Here is a 12,490-nt window from a genome sequence, read left to right as displayed (position 1 = left end):
GATAAGAAGCATTGGAGACGGTGGCTGTGGAGCGGTTTTGTGTGGAAAAACTTTTTTGAGCCTCGGCCAAATATGGTCACTTGTGGGCACTATTATGTGTTTCCTTCTAAATAATAATAAACTAAAACTGCATATGACAATGATCTTGATTTGTGTTGTTTTTAACCTTTGCTGAAGTCTGGGTATGTGATTGGTGTGCTCTAAGTTGCTGTTGCTTCTCATTTTAAGAGTGTTGCCTAAAGGCAGCTTTCTCCTGGCTGGTTTGACCTCTGACCCCTGTGCTGTAAAAAGAGTTTATGGTTTGTTCTCGGAAAGGGACGAATTGCAAATGAAAGGGTTTAAAGGGGTATTTAAAGGGGTTCCTGATTTGTGAACTATCATTCTGCAAGGGCAAATGTCTCAATAAAAAAAGCGCTGTTTTTTGTGATTGTAACATGTACTTTTATAAACTTTATTTTGTATGGTTTATTTATCTTTTATGTAGAATCACGGAGGAGGGACTGCATCCCTCCCCCATCATGTACATAATGTATACGAATGAAGCACATACGAGCTACTCACGGGGCGAGGGTTGAAGCTGGTAGGGGAAGCAGCACCCAGTGGCTAAAACATAGAATATAATATTCATGGAATAGAGATAAGAGATCCCCATGGAATGGAGATGAGTACATCGCACACTGGTGGACAGCCGCCAGGTAGTCATTGCTGGTCTATGATGTTGACTATTTACTGTCAACATCTCTTGGCTATGACAGCCACCGCTGCTGTTGCTAGATCCATTGATAGAGGACAGATGGCCGATAAAACCCTGGGACTTTCAGACCGATGCAGAGCTTCTGTATCAGTCTTGGTTGTTTCACCAAACATTTGTTAGTTACTGCTATCTGTCCTTCTCACATATGTCCATTCTCAATATACAAGCAACAATTCTTCTTAGGCTTACCTTTTCTTCTCTAGGAAATATTTGAACCCCTCATCTTGGGTGCAGGACGCTCTGGACGTTTCTGTGTCCTAAATGGGAAACACAGCATTACTTATTAAATCACTGACTAGGACCCTCCCTAGAGCTGGGAGATTCCCATGACCGTCATCTGAGACCCTTCCTATGACGCTGGGTCTTTTGATTTGCACCTGTAGTAAGTTTGCATTCATTACAGCCGTGTGTTTGTGTGTGTGCGTGAGTGTGCGCGCGCGTGTGTGCACGTGTATTTGTGTGTGTGCACACGTGTGGGTTGATGACTCCGGCTGCGAATGAGCTCCGAAGGCATGTGCCACCTGCTAACATTTATTAGCACATAAGCTCTGCATGGGCATCACCAAGAGAACCATTCAGAGGCCTGCAGGGATGTGGTCCATGAGTGGTGGTGCTGGTGGTGGTGCTCCACCAGAACAGCTTGAGTACACAACAGGCCCCATGGGCGAGATATGTTCTTTTAATGTGCAATATGGTTCAATTTATTGGGTGTTATTCACAGAGAAGTCGGTTGTAGAAAGAGGTTTTGTATTTGTTTCGGTTTATAAGGGTGTTGTTTACAGTGCTGTTCCTGTCTTTTAAGTATGTGTCTTGTCTGCTATGCGTGACATGCATTACATTGTGTTTGACACAATGGTGTAGTTGTGCTTTTAATTAAATCACCTGGAGGAATGCATTCATAGCTGATGCTATGTCCAAACATCAGGATGTTTTTTGAGCACTGTGTAATAAGGATTTTAAAGTAATTTTCTTTGTTGTACTTCACTCAGAGGGCAAGTAAGGTCATAATCAGGCTACTACAAGAGGGGATATTTATTACATTGACATTATTTAGCAGTGTTTTAGAGGTCTGAGGGGTGACAGACTTACTCTCTCTCTTTGATCTTTGACCATACAATGGCACAAACATATTTGTGGCTATACCATTGTTTTACCCCAAATCCTGTAGCCCATAAAGCCATCAGTATTTCTTGTGAACAATGCCCTCCTCAGTGACAACTAAAGACTTGACTCGTGTTATATGACGTCGCTATTTGACACCTCCAACGCATCTTTCAGGGACCCCCAGCGGCTCCAGCATACAGAGACAGCCCTTCTGAATTGCCTCGTTCACAACACAAGACCCTCTCTTTTTTTCTTTTTTCTTTCTGTATATTATGTAGGCTAACAGGGCAGGCTCCCTCACTCCACCACTAGCACTTGTCTCGTTGAGCCCGCCCCTTGCTCGGGAGAGCTCGAGCCTTGTGGCAGCCGCAGAGCCCACCACCACCACCAGTTGACTGTCTGAGCAAACCCCACTCCTCTTTGCAGTATGCAATGTTGTCCAGGGATTCCGCAAAACGTTCACGTCCTGGTCCCGCCAGTTTACCGGCCAGAAACAAGACTTGCGGATAACGGTATTGGATGTGGCACCCAGACTGTAGGCGCTTGAGCGAGGGAACACGCTGGAGTGAGCGGAGCACGGTATTCAGCCTGCCGCTCTCCACAATGTGGATAATCATGCATGTGCTCTTCGGGGGGCTAGGGTTTCTACTGGTCGCTGATTTACTGAATACGGTGGCAACCACGGAGATATTGCATGTGAATACAAGCAGAGGTAAGTCAGGCTGCTCCCTTTTTTAAACGCAACGGGTTGTTTTAGAAGTGATGCGTTCAGTATAACAGTATAGCCTACAACTGATTCTGAATGAATGAATGTTTACGGTCAACCAAGCATATGATTTGTGACGATTCTTGGTAACGTAAAATTAAAAAATACGCAAACATATTGACATTTCTTAGAATGAATGTCAAAGATTGACTTTTGCATTTTTTTTTTTTTTTTTACACATAGGCTATAATGCTTTTGTGTGTAGGCTACAGGTACCAAATACTACTTAGACATCTCTTGTTGTAGAATCAAACTATTTTACATTACACCCACGTTACGGTGAAAACTTTTTTTTTATTATCGTTCTAACTTTCTTCCAGTGGCATCAGAGGAGCTCCGCGCGTATGAGATTATTACCCCGGTGAGAGTGAATGAAGCAGGCGGCCAGTTCCCGACGAGTGTGCACTTCAAGAGGAAGCGGCGTAGTTTGGACCGGGACGCCAGCAACACCACGGACCAATGGGCCTCGTCCAACATCCACTACAGGATATCTGCGTTCGGGCAGGACTATCACCTGAACCTCACGCTGGAGTCTGGATTTATCGCACCGATGTACACCGTGACCGTTCTTGGAGTACCGAGAGGAGGGAGCAACATAACGGATTTCTGGGGTGGAGGAGGAGAGGGGGAAGTGGATGAGGAGGACACCGAGTTGAACCACTGTTTCTATAAAGGACATGTGAACGCTCACGCAGAACACGCCGCGGTCATCAGTCTTTGCTCCGGACTGGTGAGTTGGGGTTATTCACCACCACACGCGGTGATTCTGAGTGTGAATAATGTTTAACTCCCGCCACAGCCTTTTTAGTTCGACATTGAGTCCCTTTTAGCTCTAAAAATTTGCAAACAAACTATTTTTTTTATCGTGACATTGATTAAGGTCTAGTTATTTTTAAATGCATTCAAAGCAGAACTGCATAGTCATATTGTGAGGGGGAAACCTTTCATGCGGCGTAGTAAAGTCCAGCCCTATTGCCTAGTTCGCATTAAATCAATTTCCTCCGGTAGTCGCCGGTGACGTCTCTACGCACGCCCGACGTGATGTGACACTGATGTTGAATAGAAACAGCAATCCATATGGGCATCTTACAGGTTACATAAACAAATATATTAAATATGAATAATTGCACTTTATTAAAAAAAAACTAGTTTTGAGACAGAAGCTACACTAATTACATTTGCATGAAAATCGATGATTTAAATTTTCATTATTTATTTATTGACTTGTGCTATAGGTTACATAAACTCTCTATAGCACAATGCAAGCTTACAGATCACTTCCATTATTAATATGTATATTAAAGTGTTGGCCTCTTACTAGTTTGTATCATTGTAACCACAAGTTTGTCACTAGTTTCCTTGTACGGTTGCCATAAGGTCTTCAACTAAATCTCCTGCACTAAATCATGAAAACAAATACATTTGCTTAGTCGACACTTTCCCTGTACAGGCCTGTCTTTGACCTCCAAGTTAGTGAGTTGCACAAACTGTGTGTCTGAAATGTAACAGGCCTTCCATTGAGTCTGCCAAGAAAATACAATTGTAACAGCTTTCTAGATAGACATCACCTTTTTTAACCCTGGCTGCGCTCTGCAAATCCACACATTGCACACATATTGTTGTCCTTTAAATTATTAAAGCACGGTTCATTTGTACTTGCACAACACAGCAAGAAAAAATCCAGGCATCGTCATGCACATACAAACCTGTGGGAAAACATACATTAACAAACCTCATATTGCTCTGTCCCTGTATCCACCCAGCTGGGCACATTCACGTCTCTGGAAGGGGAGTACTTTGTGGAACCCCTCCACAGCTACGAAGGAGAGCACTATGAGGAAGAACACATGAAACCTCACATTGTGTACAGGAAGAGCGCTCCCAAGGAGAAGAGGGAGGGGGAGGAGCCGGCCTGTGACACCTCAGGTACTGCGTGCTGTTGTTACCGGGGTGCTGAAGGGTGGAACTCATGTTGTGTGGCACACACACACACATAGACACACGCACGTGCACAAACAAACACATGCACACACGCAGACACACTCACACAAACACACACGTAAACACACACACAGACACACACCAAGTAGAGACACTTACAAACACATGCAGACACACACACATTCTCACGCAAACACACACACACACACACACAGCCTCACATACATGCACGCACACACAGAAACAGACACAATGTACAGAAACATACTCAGCCCCATATATGCATGCAGCCACATATTTACACACACACAAACACATACACACCAAAAAGAGACACAACTGTGTACACACATGCACAACCACATGAATACGCTCGCATACATTTACTGCTACGCACATGTTCTATGATTGTACTTGGTTTGATAGGTATTTAACCATATTTGACCTCTCACACAGCCTGGTAATTCAGGCTGCTATACAGACGTCTCTATTTAGTTATCCAGTGACCCAAGACCTTCTTGACTGTGCTCAACCGACGTCTCATGCGATTCTGTGCACGTGTGTTCTGCTGGCTGTCCATGGTAATTTAGTGCTAAACGCCGCCCGTCATTATCTGGCCTCGTCATCAGAGTTCCCACAGACGTAAGCAGACGTAGCTACCGCTGCTAGTGCATCACCGCTCATGTCCTCCATGTGATCACTGCAGGAACTCATTATGCAATGTAGTAGATGAGATGGTACAGTGATTGTTAGAGAGGGGCAAACCCAGTGCAGGCTTAAGTTGTGAATGGACACCGGAAAGGTCTTGAAGTTCTTGGGTAAATGTGTGTTATGTTGAGCTGCCATGCCGTTGTAGATTCTTAGACAAAATTACCTGTAAATGATTCAACAGACGGTTATCTTCATGCTTGGTTATTTTTCACAGATTCAGTTGGTTTCAATTTCATTCATTTTGGTAAAATATAATATCAAACCATTTCAGTTAAGTGATTATGTTTGTCGTGTTACAAACATTATTTTTCAAGATACACATGCATATTGAATTCTTTTTTGTTGAAACTCAATGCAAGGATCAAAAAATGCACCTCAAAGGTCACAGAGCAAGCTGTAGCAGTCAGCTTTCTTCTGCCCGAAACACAGGAAAAGTCAATTGGAAAGGGAGTCTTGTATCTTCCCATCTCAGTTTACTGCTCCTGCTTCCTGTTGACGTTTGTACTTCCCCTACTGTTTGATAAGAAAGTCGGAAATGGACCCGGTGTAAAGACGATCAAAGCAAAAGTTATGCCGACTTCAAACAAAAGTCAGAACTAAAGATCTAAAGTAAAGAAAATAAATAGGGGATATGTTCATGTGTATGATCTGTTTCTGCGGCTTTTGTCAGTGTGTTTTGAGCTTTGTGTAAAGACCCTACATATACTGTACATGTTTTGTGGCATCATGACCTGAGTTGACATTCAATTGGTGGAAATATCAAAGTTGATTTATCAAGATGTGAAGGATATGAAAAATGAGACAAAGCCCCTTTGTTGTGACAGTTGAACTTAGAACAAGTGTGGTTTTCTTTGTGGATGCAGCCGTTGAAGGTGGGTGCTCTGTGTCTGCAGATCTATCTTAGCCCTGTTGTTTTGTATCAGTGAATGAATAAATGTTGATTGTCCTCGGTAGCGTATTGTGATTGCATTCAGACCTCTCCATTGTTGTCGGTTGCATGTGCCGTGACCCGGGCTTGCCTGCTTGCGGTTTAACACACTTTTCATTCCATTTTTATGGCTGGGTGCCAGGTCTACCTAGCATGAACTCTCTGACCCTCTCGCTTCCCTCTTCTGAGCAAGAAACTCCAGGCAGCATTCATCCATCAGCCCATTCTTTCTGAGACTATAAAAAATGGGTTGCGGGGGGGAGACAGTGTAGCAACATATAAATAAATCAGTTCTTGTGCTCACCTCATGCACACTTCATGAACTTCTTCAATGTACATCCTCTCTGCATTCCGCTTGTCTGACCGCAAGATGCACCCACAGTCCTTCCATTCAGTTCAGTGTCAATCAATGTGTGTGTTTGGTTCTCATTGTCTCCACGTTCCTCTCCCTTCGTCCCATAGGTCACAAACACAGACACAAGAGGCACAGGCCCAGGCGCCCAGGGGCCGGGGTGACCGGGGCCCCCGGCCTGTCCCCACCCATCCTGGGGAGCGCCATCCTCAGCGACCTGGAGAGGCTGAGCTCCGGGCTGCTCGGCGGCGCCCTGACCCGGGCGGAGAGCCCCGCCGGCAGGGTGGCCAGTCGAGCGTCAAACGACGGCAGCGGCGACTCGGGACCCCACCGGAGGTCAAAGCGCTTCCTCTCCTACCCACGCTTCGTTGAGGTCATGCTGGTGGCGGACAGCAAGATGGTGGAGCACCACGGCAGCAACCTCCAGCACTATATCCTCACGCTCATGTCCATCGTAAGTCCTGCCTGGAGGCCATGAAAGCAGCTGGCTGGGAAAATATTGTTTTGATGTAGAGGCGGGACATTTGTAAAAAGTGTGTGTGTGTGTGTGTGTGTGTGTGTGTGTGTGTGTGTGTGTGTGTGTGTGTGTGTGTGTGTGTGTGTGTGTGTGTGTGTGTGTGTGTGTGTGTGTGTGTGTGTGTGTGTGTGGTATGTTGTTGCGATTACTCTCATGTATTACATGTACACGTCTTTGCTGCTCCTGCTGTTTGCCCGTCAGTCAGTCTTGTAGGGGGCTGGATGGAGGCGAAAGGGCAGCCCAGGGCAGGGGTAAACAGCACTTTCAAACGCTAAGCAGAGGGGGGTGGGAGGGTAGCTGGAGGCATAGCCCGTCTGACAGCTTTGATGAATGTAAAAAAAATAAGCTGTGGTATGTCACATAGAGCGCATAGTCCTCGACCACTTCAAAGAATGGCTTCTCCCACGGGCGCCTGAGGCCCGGTGGGGGGGGGGGGGGGGGGGGGGGCGGGATGACCTATAGTCGGGGTCCTGGCGAGAAAAAGCTGGTTCCTCCACAGGGGGGCTCAGGTCCTTATCGTCTCCTCAATACAATCCGTCCAAGTCCACTGTTACCTGCCCAGAGCTGGACACAGGTCTGACGTAGATTGTTATGTGCTGTCAAGCTGCCCACTGCTGTGTCCATAACCTGTGTTCCTCTGGTCTGTCCGTCGTTAAAAGGTGTCCTCCATCTACAAAGACCCCAGCATTGGAAATCTGATCAACATTGTGATCGTGAAGCTGGTCATATTAAACAACGAGTTGGTAGGATTACTCACTTAAATACTTTGTTTGGTTCAGAAAGGGACACAGTGCTACAGGTTGGTCATTAACTCATTCATTCTCGTCATCCTCTTCTCTCAATACTCACGATCCGTCTACTAGGACGGTCCAGTCATCTCTTTTAACGCACAGACCACGTTGAAAAACTTCTGCATTTGGCAGCAGAGTCAGAACATTGTGGATGACAGCCACCATTCACACCACGACACAGCCATCCTCATCACCAGGTACACGGCATGAGAACAGCCCAAGAGATCACAGAGAAAAGCCTTATTTTGAACTGCCAAACAGATTTGGAGAAGAAAAGCTTGGAGAACTAAGATATGTCAGCTGTATACTTCCTTGACACCACAAGGGTTGTGTAAAATGAGCATGTTTTGGTTGTAACGATTTTATAGGTTTATTCAGGTCAATAACGGATATCTTACTGTCCTTACTGTAGACAAGACATCTGCAGAGCCAGGGATAAGTGTGACACTCTGGGTAAGTGTATCTAAAATATCTAAAATTAGAACAGGGTCCATTTCAGATCAAGCAGTCCTATGTTATAGCAGAATTGATCGAGGGAGACAGCACCGAGCCTGGGCTAGAAACCAAGAACAGCAAGAGGCGGAGTTAGCCAATGTTTCCAATGAATATTCAATGTGGAGAAGAATAGAACTCCCATGAACACTGGACACACTGGATGATACCGATAGTAAATATACACTAATGAAGTGACGACTGCTGCTCTCCAGGCCTTGCAGAGCTGGGTACTGTGTGTGATCCGTACAGGAGCTGCAGCATCAGTGAGGACAACGGACTCAGCACTGCCTTCACCATCGCCCATGAGCTTGGCCACGTGTAAGGACCCCCAACACTTTATAGAGATCCAGGACACTTCATGTTACCAATTGCATCAAACTTAATACATTCAGTTGTTTCATGATACTGCAAACTTTATATTTAAATTACACTACACATTCCCTAAAAGCCAAAACAGAGATTTTAAAATAAGCATTAGCTATTACTCGATGTAGCACATCCGTTAAATTGCATCGTCCCTATCAAATAAATGAAACATAATTTATTTATTATTATTATTATTATTATTAGCATTGTCAGCATTGTCCCTGTGTCAGCTGGAGCCCGGGGGTTAGCTCGCAACGCTGGAGACTGTTACCGACCATAATAGCCCTCCTCATCTCCCGCAAATGCTCTTTCCAAACCCCCAGGCATACAAGTGGTGGGATTGTCAAATTCCACATCCGCGTCAACAGGCGACGACGCTGCGGAGAACTTAGCTTAGCCGCGGGGCTTGGTGCTGTACGGTACCTGTCGGCTGGGGGAGCCGGCAAGCACCGGAGGGACGCTTCCCTTAGTCAGCAGGGGTGGGCCCAGGGTCCAACATTAGCTGTTATTACTTTATACCTGCCTGAGTGGGAAACTCTACCGGCATAGCAGCTGTTTAAATATGTAACCCTGAATTGTATTATGTGCCAAGTGTTCAGATCGACCCGCCATTGGCTGGTGGCAGGCTGTCATTTAGAACCCTGGTTGTAGTGGACCTGTTTGGCTGCTGCAAAGTTCTAACCAACTTTATCTTTCTCTCATATCTGTTATGTTCATTTTGATGGTTAAGTTGTTTTCTTACTTTTTATTATTGTTTTGATGAAAATATTATTTTACCAATACCCTTTTCTTGATATGTAGGTATTGTACACATAGGGATTTGAATCATTTTGCAGTTTGGGGTTTTATGACCAGGGAAGGAAAATTAGGATATGGCAGCAAACACACATTTGCGTGTGCTGAGTTTTCTGAGTATGCTAATTATGTAACTGCAGTAGTTTCTTTATCTGTATTCTCTTAGTGCTTTAGCTAGCAACAATAAGGAAAATCATTGCCTCTCTTTTTAAAAATGTTCACAGTTGAAATCGAATGCCTGATTCTCTGATTTCCCCTGCTTGGCAGTCAGAATGCAGCACACAGTTTAATACAGCCTTAAATGGGTATCCCTTTACAAGCCAATATCCAAGTAACCACATTCGTATAATGCTAAGCTTAGGTTGTTCAGCATCGGTTCCTGGGTAAACGAAAAGTACCGTAATTAAAACACAAATTTCCAGAGGATGTCTTTGTTGGATTCAAACTTCTCACACAATGAAACGCTCTGCCATAAACCTTCAAATCATCTACAACACATTACAGCTTTTACAGGGAATGTGTAGTATCTGGCAAAATCCCCAGCCTCTTTAATTAATCCGTTGTGTTTTTCCCATTTGGATTCATAGCTTTTGATCATGGATCAGATATTGTTGATGGCATGACAAACATTGTAAGGTTATATCTTTTATGGCCACATGTTTTAAACCAATCATTTTGTTGACTGCCGTCAGGTTTAACATGCCCCATGATGACAGCAACAAGTGTAAAGAGGATGGAGTGAAGATCCAGCAGCACGTGATGGCCCCCACCCTAAACTACAACACCAACCCCTGGATGTGGTCCAAGTGTAGCAGGAAGTACATCACAGAGTTCCTTGAGTAAGTTGCACTGCTGTTTTAAAAAGCTCTGTTGTTGCGTACGTGCAAGGGGATTACCCCGTTAATCTCCCTGTGTTGCTTGCTTATTAAGAGAGATTAAGGAATATTCTCGCTCAAATGAGACATGACAAAGTAGAAGGATCAATTTCATTGCGTAATTGCCATTTGATATACAGTATGTTATATATACTGTTATAACAATATGACTTGAATTTATACATATGTGTATATAGACGTAAAAGCATACATGATATGTTCTTTCTATTTCTTGAAGCCGCTATGTTCATAACACACACTACCCATAATGCAGCATGTTTTTGCGATAACCCATGCAGTACAGTACAGGTGATTGATTATATTTACGTTAAAGGAGACTCTGGCTCTACAATAAGGCGCCAGATTATACATTAAGTACCCCACTTGAAGCATACTTCATTTTTCAAAAATGTTCATTCATCAAAAGGTCATTTGTATTTGTATTGTTTTCCTTAACAGCACCGGGTATGGTGAGTGTTTGCTGGATGAGCCAGTCTCTCGGCCATACAGCCTCTCCCAGCAACTGCCGGGGCGCATATACAACGTCAATAAACAGTGTGAACTGATTTTTGGGCCTGGGACACAGGTGTGCCCTTATATGGTAAGTGAACAATGCGTATACCCGATGACTGAATGTAAACTCAGTCATCTCACGCATGTTGGACCGGCATGAACAGGGGGGAACCTCCGAGCATCTCAAATTGGTCACATTTATTCATTATTAAGAAGATTTTGAAGATTTAGCAGCTATTCTTTCTGGGATTATCTTGGCCAAATAAATCAATAGCGAAAAAAAAACAAGATAAACCCTAATGGTCCACTTTGGTCCTGGCTAAACTTTATTGGCCGAACTGATTTGTTCAGAATGTGGTCCAGCAGCCAAGCAATTGGGAATGGCTGGAGTTTTCCCACTGCTTAACCGTGCAGACAGCCTTCAAACTCACACCACTGTCTACTTCTAAAGCTGTTTTGGCTCTCATATGTATCCCTTACCACAGATCCAGTGTCGCAGGCTGTGGTGCATGAGTCCAGAGGGGCCGCAGAGGGGCTGTCGTACGCAGCACATGCCCTGGGCGGACGGGACAGAGTGCTCCCCTGGAAAGGCAAGTGCCATGGAAACACAAAGACAGATGTATAGGAACCAGGAGCACTTTGGCGACTCGTTGGCAATAGACAGAAAAGATGGAATGACAGGAGGCGCGTGTTGGAGTGTGTGAAAGCGTTCACCGGCGAACACTCCGCTGTGATTGGCTTCCCATCCTTCCAGCTGACAAAGGTCCACGGTATTGTTTTTCCATAAACAAGGGAAGATTTCCTATTTTCCTCTCCAATCAAGTAGATTAACAATGACCCCAAAACGATTGACAGGGAATTTCTATAAGCCATGAAAAATAAGGAATATCAGGAGTGACACTCGTGAAAGCTTTGTACAATGATAGCATCCAGGTTGGTTTGAGCCATGTGGTGAAGGGAGGTTTTGCTTGTCTTTAGGGCTCTGCAAGGTAATCAGGAATTAAGCATACCTAGGTGGAGGTGGAAGTTGTGGCTAATGGAGATTTCCCTCTTGGTGACGCTAAAGCTAGCTTTAGCGTAGCTTTTAATTAGCCCCTCCTGTACAAACCCCCCACTTCCTGCCACTAAGACCAGAGGGACATGAAAGAACCGTGGACTAGCTTAACTCCTGAGATCCCAAGACTGACGCCTGACCCCGCCGCACTAAACACCGTGCGATGTATGTGTTTGTCGAGTGCTGTAACATTATCCCCGCAATAAACCGAGATGTTCTATTTCATGTCCATCTGGGTGACGTTGTTTCTCCCGGAGTCCTGCCGCCAGACAGGCACAGCAGTGAACTGTTCTATTTTTCCCCCCTTTTTTTGGTTTCCTCTTTTTCCATTTGCTGCACTGTATAATTTCTCCCAGATTAACATCAAAGGGCAATGCGAGGGGGGAATGAGATAGATGTGTTGCCAATTCCAAACCTTAGGTTACATGTGGTCGCTCTCTCTCTCTCTCTCTCTCCCTCTCTCTCTCTCTCTCTCTCTCTCTCGCTCTCTCTCTCTCTCTCTCTCTCTCTCTCTCTCTCTCTCTCTCT

The 12,490-nt window shown here is 44.8% G+C and overlaps 1 protein-coding gene across 1 annotated transcript in view; it reads left to right on the top strand.

Moving 5' to 3' along the window:
• Nucleotides 1-2,146: 2,146 nt before the first annotated feature.
• The window catches only part of adamts9 (ADAM metallopeptidase with thrombospondin type 1 motif, 9), a 49,606-nt gene continuing 39,262 nt past the window's right edge, over nt 2,147-12,490 (top strand). The window contains 11 exon segments of the mRNA XM_060069133.1: nt 2,147-2,570; nt 2,945-3,354; nt 4,388-4,550; nt 6,667-7,010; nt 7,733-7,816; nt 7,937-8,061; nt 8,277-8,317; nt 8,572-8,677; nt 10,213-10,359; nt 10,855-10,996; nt 11,394-11,502. Coding sequence (XP_059925116.1) covers nt 2,378-2,570; nt 2,945-3,354; nt 4,388-4,550; nt 6,667-7,010; nt 7,733-7,816; nt 7,937-8,061; nt 8,277-8,317; nt 8,572-8,677; nt 10,213-10,359; nt 10,855-10,996; nt 11,394-11,502 — 1,864 coding nt within the window. The 5' untranslated portion in view covers nt 2,147-2,377.

This window comes from Gadus macrocephalus, chromosome 13 (genome assembly GCF_031168955.1).
Source record: "Gadus macrocephalus chromosome 13, ASM3116895v1".
Taxonomy (NCBI): domain Eukaryota; kingdom Metazoa; phylum Chordata; class Actinopteri; order Gadiformes; family Gadidae; genus Gadus; species Gadus macrocephalus.
Note: the sequence above shows the minus strand (reverse complement) of the source record. Positions and strands in the feature narration are given on the sequence as shown.